At 47.7% G+C, this 11,718-nt stretch overlaps 1 protein-coding gene across 1 annotated transcript; it reads left to right on the forward strand.

Moving 5' to 3' along the window:
- Positions 1-6,392: 6,392 nt before the first annotated feature.
- LOC120317529 (zinc finger protein 239-like) lies at positions 6,393-10,893 on the forward strand. Its single transcript, XM_039364207.1, has 2 exons — positions 6,393-6,542; positions 6,779-10,893. The coding sequence occupies exon 2, from the start codon at positions 6,881-6,883 to the stop codon at positions 7,748-7,750; it is 870 nt and encodes a 289-aa protein (XP_039220141.1). The 5' UTR covers positions 6,393-6,542; positions 6,779-6,880; the 3' UTR covers positions 7,751-10,893.
- Positions 10,894-11,718: the final 825 nt, after the last annotated feature.

Genomic DNA, 11,718 nt, shown 5'->3' on the forward strand with positions numbered 1-11,718 from the left:
ATATAAATGTCTGGATTGTGGAAGGAACTTTAGTCAGAGGGGAAACCTTTACAGGCATCAAAGACGCCATTCAGGAGAAAAGTCATATAAATTCCTGGAGCGTGGAAAGAGTTTCAGTGGACAAACTTTTATACATATCAAAGAGGACAGAAATCATATCAATGTCTATGTGTAGAAAGGGATTCTATGAGAAGGGAAGTCTTTATAAGCATCCGTCTGGAGAAAAACCATAAAAATGCTTTGAGTGTGGAAAGAGCTTTATTGTTGACGGACATCTCCGTGGACACCAAAGGATTCACATGCGGAAAAAACGCTAAATATCACTGGAGTGTGGAAAGACCTTCAGTCACAACGATGCCACTAAAATAACAATAGCATTTAGACTTATATGCCACCTTAGAGTGCTTTACATCACACTCTGGGAGATTTACAAGATAAGCATTATTTGCATATTGGCCGCAACTATCTGGTTCCTCATTTTACATCCTGAGAAGGATGGAAGGCTGAGCGCTGTCAGAATGGAACTCCAGGCTGCGGACAGTCTGCCTGCAATACTGCACTTTTAATAACTCTTTAAAATGCGATTGATGAAATGCAAAAGGGCTGTTCAAGTGTTAAGAAGCTACTTGAATATTTATCACAGATCTAATTACAGCTCAATAAGACAGTTGTGAACTCTTACCCTTCATTGCCATCTCAACCTTTGTGTATCAACATGAGTGTGTACAGAATTCTCAGCCCAAACATTCAGGAGTAAGTAATTTTATGGACAGCACCATTTTACTATTCCCTTTATTGCTACACTCGGTTTAATTATTGTGCTGTTTTGTGATGCCTAATAGTTGAATTTGAATAATTTTACACACTTTTCAAGGGACGTGTAATCCTATGAGCACAAGTGTATTCAGTTCTGTGAACTCAAATCACAATTTCTTCTGAGCTGTCAGCAGAATAATGTGGCTGTAAAACAGTACGGTTTGCCTTAAACAACTTCAGTGGTGAACTACTAAACAGGTAATCCTCGAGGCATGATGGATCATTTAATGACCGTTGAAAGTTACAACACACCTCCCAAAAGCCCTGTATGACCGTGATTCGAAGATAAGAATTTTACAAAAGTTATCCCGTCATTTGCACTTTTGAATGACCGGGCAGATTCAAAACTTTGCAGAGCCACTGAAGCATGCCCACCTATCCCTCCGTCCCCCCATCCTTGCTCTTCCAGGTCCTCCCCCCATCCTTGCTCTTCCAGATCCCCAAAGGCGTGGGCCTGCTTTTTCCCACTGTCCCACCCCTCACAATGCCTTGTTTACTTTCTGGAGATCTGCAAAGTTCAGCGTTATAGGCTGCTCTTACTGGGCCACGGGGAGCAGCCTTTGCCAACTGACTTCCATAAAGCAGAATTTCCTCCACCTTCTGCCTTGGTGCATGGCCTCTGTAACTCCAAACAGAATAATGAGCCACAGTTTGTCCTTTGCACTTTCTATATTTCTTGGGGAGAAACAAGAGCATCTTGAAGTAAGAAGGAGAACAGGCAATGGAGGGTGCAAGTGTTAAAAGGGCGATGCAGAGGGAGGGGGGAAGAGCAACTTTGCCTTCCAGGTCAGGTTTCAAACAAGGCAAAGCAGCTCCCTCTGCATCGCCCTTTTAACACTTCCCACTTCATTGTCTTTCCTCCCTCTCACTGCAACAGGTTTCTGCAGATCTCCAGAAGGTGAGCAAGAGATTGTGAGGGGTGGAGATGGCTGTGGAGATCCCAAGGAAAGGAAGCAGAACACGGGGGTATCTCATGGGCTGGGGGAGGCCCAAGGAAGATATCCCTGAGGCTTCCCATGTGCATTTAACAACCCCTGTATTTCCCACTCCATTTATTTAACTTAGATCCCGACTAGCAGGAGGAGGAGGAAGATGATGAAGATAAGATTGGACCCTTCCTGGCCTCCACTTTAGAGGCCAGGAAGGGTCTTGAAGTGGAGGTTGGTGCAGGCAACCCTGCTCAAGATGGCTGGGCATTCTTGAGGTTTAGTGAGCATTTCCCATCATAGCACTTTGCTGGGCTGGGCTAAGACTGGGCTTTGTGCTGCAGCTCAGTGGCTGTTTCAGCCCCGGAGCCGTTTGGCCTTCCAAGACGCCCCTGAGCTGCGCATTATTTCCCGTCTCTGCACCCCTTCTTGAACTCGATCTGCACTATGGCACCTCCCTTGCTCCAACTCGTGGAGGGGATGATAGGACGATGTCTGTGGTGCAGGAATACATGCCTTGCGGAGGGCCGAGCAACGGCTTTCTTGCACTTATTTGCACTTTCTTGTGACTTGTATAGTTTTATCATAACCTTGTAATATAGAAGCTTTCTGCTTTAGCAGAAATTGTAGGGTTGAAATTGTCCCTTTTAGCCACAGCCTCATTTGATTCGGGACTGTAAGGACCCACTTCAGTCTACATCTTAAGAAAGCAGAACTCTTGGAAACGGTCTCTTCCAACAGGAACTTTTATTAAAAGGAACTGATAGTGGGCATGATAGACAGGATCCGAGGGGTTCCCGTATACATTGATGTTTTAAAATGTCCCAAAGCAAACTCCCCCCCCCCCACGTTCCTTCCAGCCGACTCAGGCTGGCCATTCTCTAGGTGTTAAACCCATGAAAGATAACATCAAATCAGCTCCAGGATCACCCACCAGCTCTTCAGAGTTCATCTTGACGATGAAGAAATAAACCAGATTCCAGAGGTTTGTGTCTTTTCAAACCCCCCCCCCCTTTTTTTTTTTAGTTGTCCAGTAAGGAATAGAAGTTCAGAGGGACATAGGATAAGAGTCAAATGGTTCCATTGCAATGGTTAATAGAGGCAAATAAAGGTTACTTTGTCCTGAATGGAGGAAGTGAAAGTAATAAAACCCACATGCATATCCCCCCTCCCCCTTTGGAGTATCGCAGGACCCAGTAAAGGGTAAGAATTGGTTTTAGGTTAGAGGAGATAGATACAAAAGAAATATAACTGAATCCTGACAGTGACACTTTTTCCCATGCAAACGTTCTTTTTTTATTACTTTTATTGAATACAGAAAAAAATTAAAAACATTGAACACGATATATCGTTTTTGACATATATCTTGTCAATCATACTGTACATTTAAATATATATATATATACAACTGTATATTCCTAGTATCTTAATCTGCTTATATCTCTTCTGTTGACTCCATACTTTTTTCCCTCCATTTGTAAAATTTATTCCAAATTAGCTTTTCACAGATCGTACCACTTTTAGGGCATGACAATATTTGAGGACCACCAGTGCTTAGCAAGGTGTCAAAAACTTGATGACTAAAAAAAAGGGGGGGGATTTGGGGTTTTACTGACTAGATTCATTAGTTGTTATAGAAATGGCTAGTTAATATGGAAAAGTAAAAAGATGAGGTTCAATGTTAATGCTTCCTTCTACAGCAACAGAGGAAGTCTGTTCTTTTTCCCTTCTCCCCCTCACTTTCCCCCCCTTTTCCTCCCCTCTGTGTCCTACTATTTGCTTTTGTATTTTTGTATTTTATTGTATAATCTAATAAAATATTACAAACTGTAGGGAAAAAAAGTTTTTATTTATTTGGTGGCTGTTCCTTTGCTGAATCCATTTCCTTTTGCGCTGACAAATGTACGATGAATTTATCCATGTTTATTAATATGCAGCGCTACCAGCTAGTTCAGGGGTCTTCAAACTTGGCACTTTTAAGACTTCTGGACTTCCACTCCCAGAATTCCTCAGCCATCATGGCTGGTTAAAGAATTCTGGGACTGGAAGTCCACAAGTCTTAAAGTTGCTAAGTTAATAACTTGCTGGTCCACCCTTCTTCCTCCCTCCCTCTCTTCTTCCTCTGTCTTCTGAGCTCTCCTTCCACAGTGTAGTAAGAATGCACCCCCCAGTCCGTTTACTGTACCCCTAAAGACAGGAATCAAGCGCGAAGTAAGAAAGGCTCACAAAAGCCTCCCACTAAACTCTGGGTTTGTTTGTTTTTTGCATTCCAATTTCACAGCCTTGTTTCCTCCCATTATTCCTTTTTCTGTCCTTTCCACCTTTGTCAATCCTACCCTTCCTGATGCTATTACCTGTGGTGTATCTTCCAATCGCCCCCCCCCATGGTCAATTTGGGCCGCACGGCTGGGTCCAGCATTATGTTATGGGAGGAAAGAAGGCTGTGAAATTGGAATGCAAACGAGGGGAGGCGGGACAACTGAGACAATTAAGGTCTGCCCTATCACGCCATCAATGGGCAAAAAACTGAGCAAGGTTTATAAGAAAACTCCTCACCCCTAACACTCACTGTGATGACACTGGACAGTGGACCAGTAAAAGCTAAGGCTGTTTTTAGCATTGTAAATAGTTGTTTTTATTGTTTTATTTTTTAACAATGAAAAGCTGGTTTATATCCTTCCCAGAGTTTGAGCATTTTATATCGTTGTACAGATATGCCTGGGATTTGTATTTTTATAGTTATTAGGGATAGATAGATAGATAGATAGAGATAGATAGATAGATGATAGATAGATGCTAAGTCCATCGTGGGAAAGGACAAATGAGCCTGGCACTGTGTGATTATCAGAAACACATGCCAGTTGCTATCAGCCTGAATTTCGGTCACGTGACCACGGGGATGTCCAATGCTCACAATTGTGCAATCTGATCATATGTCACTTTTTTCAGCACTGCTATAACTTCAAACAATCACTAAAGAAATGATTTATAGTCAAGGATTCTCTCCACAGCCCTTTAAAAATAGCCCAGAATGGAACCCACCGAGGTCAAAATTGTCCTGCAACTAATCTCCAAAACTGGCCCAATTGGGTAGAAAAACTGCTCAGCTGACAAAACTGTTCCCATTTCAACTTAATCCCCAAACTCTCCCCCCCCAGACAGAGTTTGGCTTTTCAAGGAAAGACAACCACATTGTTGTATTTTTGGTTTACCCTAAAGTTACATTCAGTCTGCTAAAGTGTTGCAAACTCAGAAGATCACTTTGGGAATTGTTCAAAATAAAGCCTCTCACTCCACTGAAGAACATTCTGCTCTGGAAATACTCAGCTGGTTCCTAATCCAACCTTTATTAGGGTCAAAGACGTCAGAATGGGGTTCGGTCTATGAAAAAGCATAAGAAATATTGCAAAAGTAAAAGATGGGTTTGACTATGCATGGATGTAATCCCGGTCCTGGCACTCAGGGCTAGGACTCCCAAGCTGGCCCCAGGAGATCCCAGGAAGCAACTCAGAGCTCTCTCTGCCCAGAGGAAGGCAGTGCCAAGGAGGGCTAAGGTCCTGCACAGAAACTTCAATCCCTCCGGCCTGCGATGGAAGACACAGGACTGAGGAAGAGACACACCTCAACCCTCGAGGGGGTAGGGTGGGGTGGATGGATTCTTCTCCCAAAGCAATGCCTAAAAAGGGGGAGCAGCATTAGATGTTAGAGGGCACCCCACATCTACTCCAGTCCAAAGCACCCCGAGAGGTTGGGAAAGGCGTCCTCTCCTTCATCCCCCCCCCCTTTCCTCCTTCCTCTTTGGAAAGGCAGAACTGGGGGGGGGGAACCTGAAGAAATACATTTGGGAAAAACATTATTTGAATACAAATATTTGAAGTCAAACAATAATAATAATAGAGTTGGAAGGGATCTTGGAGGTCACCTAGTCCATCCATAGGCTCAGGCAGGAGATGCTACTCAGGGGTAGGCAACCTTGGCTCTTTTATGACTTGTGAACTTCCAACTCCCAGAATTCCTGTGTCAGCATGGCTGGTTCAGGACTTCTGGGAGTTGAAGTCCACGAGTCACAAAAGAGCCAAGGTTGCCTACCCCAGCCCTAGATCGTTTCAGGCAAACGGCTGTCCAGTCTCTTCTTTAAAACCTCCATTGTTGGAGCATTCACAGCTTCTGGAGGCGGGTAGTTCCACCGGCTAACTGTTCTCCCTGTCAGGAGATTCCTCCTTCCTTCCCCGGCCAGTTTTCTTCCTTCGCTGCTCCTCCAGCCTTCAGGGGGGGAACAGGGGGGCCCCCTCCTCTTCGGGGCGCCCCCCAGATATGAGAAGGCTGCTCTCACCTCCCCCCCTGCCCCGACCCCCCCCGCCCGGGAGAGGGGCTGCCTGGGGGCTAAGGGGGGAGCCTGGCTGGAGCCCCCCAGGGGGAAGAAGGGAGGAAGCGCCCCCCAGATCCCCCCTCCCTGCCTAGGGAGAGACCCCCAGGATGGGGAGGGGAGGGAGGGGCGGAGAGAAGTCGGGACCCCCAAAGGTCAAAGGGAGCCGCTCGCTTCAATTGCGCGGCGGAACGAAGACAACCGTCGCTACTGCGCAGGCGCCATATGGCTGATGGATGGAAGGAAGCAGGACGCCGATTGGGCGCTCGGGGGAGGGCAGCGATTGGCAGGAGGACTCCTCGGGGCGGTCCATTGAAAGGAAAGAGGAAGAGCAACCAGGAAGAGTTCTCGCAGCGAAGTCCCGCCTCCACTTCCGGGAACGAATAGAACCGAGGCGCCCTAATTGATTCAGCCGGTGACCGGCTCGGAGCCAGGTAGGGCGCAAGGGATGCTGGGAGGGGCAGTCCGAGAGGCGCTCTGGCGGAGGGAGGAGGGAGGGGGGAGGCCGAGGCCTTGTCTGGCGGGACGGGCGCTGGGAGGGAGGCCTGGCCGGAAAGTCCCACGGAGAGGCGGAGGCTCCGGCCTTCCTCCCCCGGGCGGGCCTGGGACTCCCCTCCGGGGAAGGGACGAAGCCGTGACCCGCCTCTCCTCCCCCCCTTCGCCCCTGCAGGAGGACGGGCGAGCCCGGCGGAGGAAGGAAGGAAGGAAGGAGGCGCCGCCCGAGAGCAGAGGAAGCCCCGCGGAGCAGCCCCGGGAGGATGGCCCGGCAGGGATGAGCCGAGGGGGACTCTGGGAACGGAGGCCGCCCAGAGGGAGAAGCGGGGAGCAGGAAACGGGCGGAGACCCCGAGACGGGCCTGGAGGGCGGAGGGTCCTGCAGAAGAGGCGAAAGACCCGGGAATCCCCAGAGAATCCAGGAGGGAGGAGAGAAACATGAGTGCCCGGAATGTGGAAAATCCTTCAAAAGAAATGGAGATCTTAACAAGCATCTAAGAATCCACACTGGAGAGAAGCCATTTAAATGCCTGGAGTGTGGAAAGAGCTTCCGTCAGACGGGAATCCTTTATGTACATCAAAGGATCCATACAGCAGAGAAACCGTACAAATGTCTGGAGTGCGGAAAGAGCTTCAGTCAGGCTGGACACCTTTATGCACATCAAAGAATTCACACTGGAGAGAAACCAAATAAATGTCTGGAATGTGGAAAGACTTTCAGTCTGAGGGAAAACCTGTATAGACATCAAAGGACCCACACAGAAGAGAAGCGGTATAAATGCCTGGAGTGTGGAAAGGGCTTTACTCAGACAGGTCACCTTCGTGAACATCAAAGAATCCACACTGGAGAAAAACCGAATAAATGCCTGCAGTGTGGAAAGAGCTTCAATTGCAGGAGTAGCTTTTACGTACATCAAAGAATCCACTCGGGAGAAAAACCATTTAAATGCCTGGAGTGTGGAAAGAGTTTCAATACTAGCGGAAGTCTCAATAGACACCAAAGGATTCACTCTGGAGTAAAACCGTATGAATGCTTGGCGTGTGGAAAGAGTTTCAATACTGGAGGAAGTCTCAAAAGACATCAAAAGATTCACACTGGAGCAAAACCACATGAATGCTTGAAGGTGGAAAGAGATTACTCTGGGTGAACAAATCCATAGACATCTAAGTATTCACACAGGAGAAAAACCGTATAAATGTCTGGAGTGTGGAAAGAGCTTCAGTGAGAGGAGCAGTCTTTATAGACATCAAAGAATCCACTCATGAGAAAAATCATATAAATGACTATGGGAAGAGTTTTATTGGTGATGGAAACCTCCCTAAACCATAAGGCCGACATGTCAAACACAAGGCCTCCCGGCTGGGTGTTGCCTCCAAAAGACTCAGATTTGGCCCCTGGAGCTTTTCCAAAAATGGCAAGGGACCAGCCCCTGTTGTTCCAGCCCTGGCCCACCCCAACCCAGCTGGGCGCCCTCCTGGAGCACGCATAGGAAACAGCAAGCGCGCAGGGGCTAGTGGTGCGTAGCAGCAACTGCAGCTTATTTGCCTCATCCCATCTCGTCCCTCCTTGCCTCACTCAATCACACCCGTCCATGCCCTGCTTTGCTGGGCCTCTCTTCATCCAGCTCTGCTTTGCCTGGCCTTGCCTCACCACACCAGGCTCCACTTTGCTGGGCCATCCACCAAAGCACCGCTGAAAACAGCAGAGTCTGTGCGCACCTGTCTTGCCCACCTCCGCCATGCTCTCCGTGGCACACTACAGCTGATCTGAGGCGGCCGGCCAGACACCGAAGCGCTGCCGAAAACAGCATGCCGTGAGGCTCGTCGTGCCAGTTGTGCAGTTCCACCACTTATGGCTGCAGGCCTTGAGGCTCATTGCACCGATCGCACCGGTGCCGCTGCAAGCAGAACTGGAGCGATCAAGACAACGAGCTTCGCATCGTGATGGTTGAGCACATAGCAGGCGCAGACACAGACTCTGCTGTTTTTGGCAGAGTACACCCCTCCGTGCCTTTGCTAAATTGGGGTGCTGTCTCTGAGAAGGCTCTGCTCATGGCCACTGTTCTATTAACCAAACCAGGGGGACCATCTTGTCTTAATGGATTGTGAACAAAAGATGATTAGGGGACTGGAGGCTAAACCATATGACAAATATTTGTGGGAACTGGTTATCTCTAGCCTAGTGAAAAAGGACTAGCGGGGGTGACATGATGGTGTTCCAATATTTGGCAGGTTGCCACGGAGAAAAAGGGGTCAACCTATTTTCCAAAGCATCAGAAGGCAATAATAGATGGAAACGAATCAAAGAAGAAAAGCAGCCGAGAACTAAGGACTTGTGCAAACAGCTAACCAGTGAAAAAGCTTGCCTTCAAAAGTTGTGGGTGCTCCATCACTGGGACCTTTTAAGTAGAGATTGGATATTCCATTGTCTGGAATGGTATATGTCCCCTGCTTGAGCAGGAGCTTAGACTAAAGGCCTCAAAGGTCTGTTCCAACTGTTATTCTTTGAGAGAACTGCTGCGAACCTCTCCCCCTCCCCTCGTGCCTTCCTGGGTCCAGAGGGAAGGAAACAAGAGAGGGAAACAGGAAGGAAGGAAGGAGATGGGAATGAAAAGAAGGGAAGCAGGGAAGGAAGGAAAGAAGGAGGGACATTGGAATGAGAGGGAGGGAGAGTCTGAGGGACTCATGCATTTCTTCTTCCATTCTTTTGTACTTTCTTGCCCTTGTTTGCACTTTCTTGTAACTTCTATATTTTTTATCATAAGCTTGTAATTTAGAAGGTTTCTGCCTTAGCATTTAGGTGCTTGTAACTTTCTAACTGCAAAATAAGGGACTCTCTCAGGCTGAATAACAAAGAACTTTATCAATTGTACATTCTAGCCCACGGGTAGGCAACCTTGGCTCTTTTATGACTCCTGGACTTCTTCAACTCCCAGAATTCCTGAGCCAGCGTGGCTCAGCTTGGAAACCTCTCCCTTTCTCAGCAGGGCTGGCTGAGGAATTCTGGGAGTTGAAGTCCACGAGTCATAAAAGAGCCAAGGTTGCCTACCCCTGGGCTAGATGATTCAGCTGGCTGAAAATGTCCCTTTTCACAACAGGTTTATGTGGCTCGTCACGTCGCTTCCCATGCAAACGTTCTCCTTTTAATACAATGCTCTTTCAAATGGTTATGCTTCATATTATGGGATGTTTAACTTACTGTCCACGTTTCTGATGTAACAGGACTTCTTCCATCCAATCAACTATTCTTTTGTACTTTTTCTGCTGTATGTGTCCTGGGCTCGTCTTTTCATTAGGGGAAACCTCTTTGTTAGATTACTCTAATAAGTTGCCTTTAAAAGATCTTCCATCTCTGCCTAATTTGAACAATGCAATGTGGCAGAATCTAGGCGTCCGACCTGCCCCAACCGGGTCCCTTAGGAAAGAAAGACCCTCGACGTCATCGGATTGAAGCAAAAGGTGCCTCTGGTACCAACCAATTCTGGACTTCTATGGGCTTCATCACCTGTCATTTCCCCCCTCCCTATCACGTACACGCAATCGTATTGTCCATTTGTCCACACACACACCCCCAATGCCCTTCCAGATGGCAGGAACTTGCAGGACCTGACACTAGAGCTAATTCAGCCTTCACTGTTGGGGGTGTGACAGAGCTCCTCCCTGTCATTGTTTGATATAATCTAAATGGGTTTTCCAAAGGTTAACCCCATGTTAATACCATCCCCAGATATCTGAAATTCTAAATTGGATGCTCTCAATGGTACCCTTGTTTTTAAAGCTTCTTAGCAGAAAGAAGAGACTCTAAGGCAGTGCTTCTCAACCTTGACAATTTTAAGGCATGTGGACTTCAACTCCCAGAATTCTACAGCGAGCATTTTACGACGTTTCACGCCACTGTTGCTAAGTGAATCCCTGCAGTCATTAAGTCAGCAACGCAGTAGTTAAGCGAACCTGGCTTCCCCATTGACTTTGCAAGTCAGGTCACAAAAGCCGATCATGTGACCCTCCCCAGGCACTGCGACCGTCATAAATATGAGTCAGTTGCCAGGCATTGCAATTTTTGATTACGTGACCACAAAGGTTGTAAGTGTGAAAAATGGTCATGATCCTTGTTTTAGTGGTTGTAACTTTGAACGGTCACTAAATGAACTGTTGTAAAGTTGAGGACTATCTGTATTATGCCTAAAATTTTCACAGTCACCCAGAGATGACTGTGCTCTGCGCAGCCTTTTCAGAGTTTGCTTTGTCCTCCCGCAATCACTGTTGCTCCGTAAAAATCCTTTTGACTCAACTGGATGGATTCAGAGTCTTCCTTTGCTGAGGGATCAGCTGAGACAGTTCCTTACAAGCCTAAAGCAGAAGCCCACCAAACAGAATAAATCTTTGTCCCTTTAAGCTCTCCGTGGACAGGCTTATCAAGTCAAAGGGTCTAGTGAGCTTCAGAGAATAATGAATAGCAGTTCTTCCACTGCTTATTAAACTCAGCCCTTCTCTTTGCTCAAAAATGATAAGAACATTAGGCGTATTCTACCAAATAACAGGTGCTGGCCAGGGGCATGTAGGCATGCATTACATTTATTCAACAACACACTTTAATAAAAGCAGAACACAACACAGAAGCCAATAAAGAGACTCCCAGACCCAGCATATTCCCACTTTCTGGAATCATGGAGGATCTCCTGCTGGAGGAGGGGGTGGACTAGAAGACCTCCAAGGTCCCTTCCAGCTCCGTTGTTAGCTGAGAAGAGACCTTCCTGCCTACATCTAACCATGCCTGGAGAAGGTCACTGGGCTCCAGCATCCGATAACCTCGGGTATTGAGTGCAGGAGCATTAAAATGATTTCCAATCGTAGAAAAGGGGCTTGTGGGGAGGTGGGGGCCATAGAAGTTCCAAAGCCTCTGAAACGGCCAGCTCAGCATCCTCTCTCAGCCCGGGAGAAGCTGGCTGGAGTCCGGGAGAGCAGCAGGAGCAGGAACCCCTCCGGCCTTTGGGGGGGGGCGTAGGAAGCACGGGGAGCCCCCCAAGGCCGAGGGGGGGGCTCCCCGGGGAGGAAGGGGCGTATGGGGGGGGGTCAGAGCGGGGGGGAGGGGGGAAGCTGGGCCTTTCTGGAGGCT

Source organism: Crotalus tigris, unplaced genomic scaffold (genome assembly GCF_016545835.1).
Source record: "Crotalus tigris isolate CLP2741 ecotype Arizona unplaced genomic scaffold, ASM1654583v1 scf7180000019692.1526454, whole genome shotgun sequence".
Classification (NCBI taxonomy): Eukaryota; Metazoa; Chordata; class Lepidosauria; order Squamata; family Viperidae; genus Crotalus; species Crotalus tigris.